Source organism: Plutella xylostella, chromosome 29 (assembly GCF_932276165.1).
Source record: "Plutella xylostella chromosome 29, ilPluXylo3.1, whole genome shotgun sequence".
Taxonomy (NCBI): Eukaryota; Metazoa; Arthropoda; class Insecta; order Lepidoptera; family Plutellidae; genus Plutella; species Plutella xylostella.
In genome coordinates, this window is record NC_064009.1 from 5,454,031 (window position 1) to 5,460,605 (window position 6,575).

At 38.6% G+C, this 6,575-nt stretch overlaps 1 protein-coding gene across 1 annotated transcript; it reads right to left on the reverse strand.

Annotated features, from left to right (window-relative positions):
- Positions 1 to 135: 135 nt before the first annotated feature.
- On the reverse strand, positions 136 to 870 carry LOC105395358 (cuticle protein 63). The gene has a single exon (XM_038117637.2). The coding sequence runs from the start codon at positions 853 to 855 to the stop codon at positions 208 to 210; it is 648 nt and encodes a 215-aa protein (XP_037973565.1). The 5' UTR covers positions 856 to 870; the 3' UTR covers positions 136 to 207.
- Between the last annotated feature and the right edge of the window lie 5,705 nt (positions 871 to 6,575).

Genomic DNA, 6,575 nt, shown 5'->3' on the forward strand with positions numbered 1-6,575 from the left:
AAGCCTGAATTGCGTATGTATTTCAGTTATTTAGGTTTGTGCCTAGGTGTAAAATAATTTGCCATCATAGATAATGACTTCTGATTAAGATATAAGTAAATCGAAAGGGGTAAGGCTCATAATGAAAATCAGTAGTTCAGGTAACTCTCTTTATATATTTCTTCTTTTTATTAGGCTAGATTTTTATAATAGTTTGTACAAGTTCGTTTACCAGAGGTGGCCCAGACCGTGACCCAGAGCAAGTCCGTGGCCGAGACCGAGTCCGTGCCCGTAGCCGAGACCCAGGGGGCCCACGCCGTAGGGGCCCACCAGGGGGCCGGCCAGGCCCAGGTGTCCGGGGGCGGCCAGCGCGAGCGGCGCGGGGGCCAGCACGCGCGCCGGCAGGTCGATGCGGGACGAGTGCGACACGGCCACGGCGGGGCCCCACAGCGGAGCGGAGCGCTTCTTCAGCAGGTGTCCGTGGGCGCCGCTGACGGCCTTAGCGGTGATGTGCGCGGCGCGGTCCAGGTTCACGCTGAGGGTGTCCAGCGGCCTGCCGTCGGCCGCCAGGATGTTGGCGGGCTGCCCGGGCGCCAGCGACAGCGGCCCGCGGTAGTTGTAGGCGCCGATGGCGGGAGCCACGCTCACTCCGCCCCAGTGGCCCACGGCGAGGGGGGCGGCCAGCGCCGGCACGCCCAGGCCCAGGTGGCCCCCGAGCCCCAGCGGCCCGGCGAGCCCCAGGTGCCCCACGCCGAGGGGGCCCAAGCCCCACGGGCCCACCACGCTCGCGGTCGCCGCCGCCATCAGGGTAGACAACACCACCAGCTTGAACATTGTGGTCTGTGTTGTTTTCAGCTGAGAGACTAACTGATGCATTGGTCCTGTTGCATTTGTCTTTTATACTAGTTGAGCTAGTAGGCGAGCTGCAGTCACTTTTTGACGTGGCTGGAACTATGCAACAGGGCGTTGGCTGAAAGAAATGCCACTTTGGACTCTAAAGTCACCGGCTTGTATTTCGAGCAGGGCTGACCACTTCTAATGCCATAGCCGCATTTCCGTGTTTACCTTGAACGCCTGATAAAGGGCCATTCACTGCTGATGTCAATATTACCATTATTACTATAGACACCATGTAATCTACTGTTCTGTTGTAGAAAAATATGATTATAGGTAAGAAACTTAGAACCAAAGAAAATGTATGAGATAGAAACGTAATATGCCTTTTTATTATCATGAATATAAAAGTCATGTTAATTAATTAGGAAGGAGATGAGAAACCAATGAGGCTAAATAAGTTTATCTTTAGGGGATCAATGTATCAAAAATTCACATTAATCTTAAGTAAATTATTTATTATTAAATGTTTTTGGATACTCCGCCGCCGGTTATAAGTTATAAATCTAAGTACACTCAACCTATAAAAGGATATTATGGATAGTATCAAAGCATCATCATATACATCTGTACCTATATCATCTCAGTCCCAGTCTTCAATAGACACTCTATTAAGACTCTACCTATATAAAATATGCATAATACAGATACCTACTTACAAAAGAGTAATTTACGAAAATCGAGAACTTCTTACGCAAATATAAAAATAATATCCAAATAAAACAAAACAAACCATCCCTAACCATGAATAAGTCCCAAGATGTTCACTTGGCTGAAACCCGGGTGAACAACCGAGCCTAGAGAATCGCGGAAAATGAATAAAAAACATATTTAAGCAATAAAAAACAGTTACTACTTTTATAAAATATTCAATTCACTAGGAAGCGGGCCCTTTGGGCGGCTTGGACCTCTTCCTTCATCACGCTACATTACCTCCGCCCGCCCCGCGCCGGTCATCGACCCCGCTTTTGGTAATTGCACACTTTTCGCGCCATAAACCCCACTGAAAGTGAAATAAACGGCCAAATTTACAGCAAACCCCTACGCTGCCGCTAAGTGAATTAAATATTGTGCAAAATTAAATATTCTTCCTTTTATAGTTTACGGGATATGCACGAAGGCATCACTCCATCAGATCTCGTAAAGTTCATTATTATGTTGATATTTGCATACTTAATCTAAATTCGGATACTTTTGGTGACTAAGTACTTTGCCTATCGCTAGTTTCAGTCAATGTAACTTTGTATAGTTTAAAGAAAGAAAGAAAAAAATATATAAATTTAGGACACGAAAGTTCTTTCAGAGACATTCCGGGACAAAATGTTCAGTTTAATTATTAAATACTTCAAGTTCCTTTATAAGCTTCTATTATTTAAGCCTCCTATAGCAACCCAACGTAATTAGGTCCCAAAATTCATGGTAGACCCGTTTATAATAACATGAATGTAATAGTGGCGAAGGGTTAATTTCTTTACAGGGGAAGCCGGTATGCAGAAAACGTACAAATTTACATATCTCTCACGAAATATCGTGGAACAATAAGCATAATAATTGTACAGCATGTAAATTACGATCAACAATGAGGTCTGAAGTCGTATATTTAATCGTAATTTCATCATAAAAAACAATTTTACCTAATTTCTGATAAGTAGGTGCGTCCTAAATTCCTGAATTCATAACTTAAACAGCTTCATCGCTAAGTATTTGTTACCGATATCAACTTGGAAATGTTTGTGCAAAGTAGGTTAAAGAAAAGGCTCCTCAGGATACCTTTCAAAGGCAGGGCCCAGTTAATCAAATATTTCCCCGAGATCGATGACCTGGAAATGGCGAGCCGGTTTTTATTGAATAAGCAAATTTTTAAATTATTCGGCTTTTCGAGTAACCTACATTACAGATGTTATTAAATGTTGATGTTAGATGGCTTTATGGAGTTTATGGAGAGGTTCGCGTGAGCTCAGATTTCACGTGACATTACTTTTTTCACGTGAGGTTAATATCTACTTATTCATGTATTTTATACTATTAGCAACGCTGATTTAAAGTTACTGACTGTTGTTGTTTTTTCTGTTAATTAAAACTTTGAGACAAGAATCTTGCTGTTCTAATCAATCAGTTTGGTTAGACAGTAACGACTTCGAAAGTTTTCAGTTGCCTTTTGTTCTCGTTATTTTAGAGGAAAATTTAAAACAACATCTTCTAAATATAATTTAAAAAGTTGGAGAAAATAACAAATTTATCTTTTTTGTGTAAAAATATGTATTCCTTGGATTCCAGGATTATTTGCTTTCTACCTTAAGCCCGTAAAGAATCCCTAACATAAAAACATCAAACATCTATTTTCAGGAAGCTATGTATTTTGTGCATCGGTTTAGCTTTACGCCTTGAACTTGACAGTCAAAAGTTGTAGGTCATACTGCGCTTGATCATTGATCTTGATATGTTATGTTAATCTTAAGAAACTGGTTTAGTACTGCGATATCACGCATGCGCCCAGGTGCGCTCGCATCACATACGAACGTATGTTTTAGAAAGGACACACACACAAACAACCAAACATCTATTGTTGACATGGACATGGGTCTCATTCAAGGCTTGAATCATTTTTAATAATCACCTTTTCGTACAGCGTTATCGTCTTTATTATACAGGATGTTGCAAAAAGGGTATACTAAGCCGAAACCTACATGTGCAGCATGGTATATCTAAGCCTGAAAATGAAATCAGAATTTGAAAATTCGGGAAAAAAAAAATCATTTTCCATAGAAACTTTGTTGGTCACGTGACTTGTTACTATAGAAAATTAATATTTTTATTCGCGAATTTCCAAATTCTGATTTCAGTTTCGGGCTTAGATATACCATGCTGCACATGTAGGTTTCGGCTTAGTATACCAATTTTGCAACACCCTGTATATAAGAATATAAATTCTATGGGCATAAATGACATCAATAAATGATTCGGGCCACCATAAAAAAACCGCCATATCAGCCCACATCATTAGATAGCCTAGGGCATCCAGCACTAATCACAGTATCATTATAACAGTCAAGGTGGAATAATTATTAATTACCTACCAAATTATAGGCTTCATTGCTACAGCATTTAGCATCTTAAAACGCGAGGTAGATACCAACTTACCGTATAAACAACATTGAATAGGCACCAAAACATCATAATATAATTTTTATCGAACTCCGAACAAGAAGTAATAAATATTTATGAGCTTACTGTTAGTTTAAACTAATCCATTGATTGTATTGTTTGAAACTTTAGAATCTGAAACTTGGATGCCTCCGGCCCGTACTCATGCTTGGCCTTAATAAATTCTATATTAGTTCAGCTGTTATCATCTTAACAATTTCATTAAACTGATAATTTTTGGCATGTTTTACTACTATAATTCTACTTTTGCAAGCGTCATTATACGGAATTCGAAAAATTTAGACGTTATACGCTCACGAGCAATGAAAAAGTTCCAGTGACGTAAGGTGTTTTTTTGGTCGTGAGTGTTTTTTTTGCTCGTGAGTTTACTTATTATAATAAAATTATCTACTCTAGGTACAATGATGATATTCGACAGTGATCATGTTGTAAAGCTAGATGCTTTATTAGATTCAGTTGCACTAAAGTGCAAATACAGGTAAATCAGGATTTTGGCGTGGGCTAGTAACTAATACATTCTTTCCCCAAGACAGCGATGGTAAAATACGGCAACATGGACACGACAAAAAAGGAGAACTTAACTTTCATCCGACTTTTCAGCAAAGTTCAGACCTACTTTCAGATCAGAAGTCTTAAAAAACCCCTGCACAAACTTAAATCTACATTTAAGGACTTTGACCGATTTTTTCACCCTTTATATTTGTGAATTTGCATAAACATTTTATACATAATAGATAAGTAGAAAAACAAGCACTCTACTCCTTACTAAAAATTATACTCGTAATACACGAAAAATTATAATGTAGTTTCTCATTGCTTCAATTATTTGAAAAGACGATTAAATGTAACGAAGTAATAAATTCTGTAATAACTCAGTTATTAGGCTGTATTTTTTTGCGATCTAGTTAAGGCCTATCCTATGTCATCAATAAAGGTTGATGGCCGCCAATTTAAGAAAATTATCATGCTCCAGATTGTTGTTAACTTAGGGGAGATTTTTTAACAGTTATATTATTACTAGCATTTGCCCCCGATCTTCCCACACCATTATTTTATACTAAAACTGGCCATATCAGTGCATCTAGTCTTGAGTATTAGTACTAAAGAACAGCAATTGATTTTCATAAACAGGGCGATGCAAATATTATGTAGTATGTAAGTCAAAAGGGAGTGCCTCGGGGGCTCGTTCTGGACAACTTTTGTTCTTTAACTCTCTTTATACTGAAAAATCTGTTCGGGTCTTTTCATTGTCAAAACCTTGTAACTTTGAATTTTGTAAACAATACAAAGTTTTAGTAGGATTAAGATGGATACTTAGTGCTTGACTTTGAAATGTACCTATCTATCAACTATGGATGTTATTGTTTATAAATCTACGTAGCCAACTGAAACTATTAAACTAGCGGAGATGAAGTTTTAATTATTTTTTACTAACTATTAGACAATTTAAGACGTTAACTTATTTTGATTTGAATGTAAACGATTAAAGAAAAGCTAATTAATTATCACGTATTATCATCGTATTAATCAAATCACACGATATGAAACCTTCACAACCAAGCATCTTGAAAATTTAAATATCTTGAAAGCTTTTTTTACGAGTATGAATGGAAGCGCGTGCTGTTTTCGTTCAAAAATGGCTAAAATCGTCCCTCAATCGTCTAGTTTGCACGTGGCTTGAGGTGTCTACCTCTTTAGCTCTAAAATGTCTGTGCATCCTCCTACTCATCGCTCACATCACAAGTCAATTCGTTTCAGTGTAAGGCTCCATTGTGTTTACTCGTGCCGTCCTGGGGGGTCACCACGGATGACGATATTTCGGACAATCATCACTTTTAATACAACCAGATCTAGGGCCCCTTGCACCAACAAATTAAATCTAGATTTAGTGTTAAATCTCGATTTAGTGTCAAATTTTATATGGACTGACGTTTCTTAAATCGACATTTGACACTAAATCTATATTTAAATGATTGTGCAAGTGGCCCCTAGTCGTGGTAAGCCCCTAAACTTCGGAGCGCTGCGCTAACCACGACTTGGATAGCATGAAAGCTGTCTCTAGTTCGTTTGTCCGGCTTCTGTAGTGACCCCCCTGGTGCCTCCACGCATCGTGCAACACTATTGGCAGGTGGCTCGTGTGCCTGAAAATAGGAACAATACAAATTTTCTTAGTAAACATCTCAGATTTCTTTTTGGAACGTGTAAGGTTTGACGGAAATTTGTATTTTAGATAATCATGTTTTTTAATCTCATACGATTCCCGTACTAAAGACACATAATAATATGGACATAATTATGGCATACGAGTCTACGCCTCTAAGTGGTTATATTTCTATCTAAAATGGCCACATTTCTTCTCATCTATATGGTACGAATTACAATAATGCAGTATAGTCTTGAGCCAGGGGCCAATAATTAATTGTAAAAACGTCAGTCGATGGACAAGAAAGCTCCACTCTTGCAGATATTATATTATATATAGTTATATTTATTATATAGTTTTATACATAAGTACGTAATAGAATATGCTCCCGGAA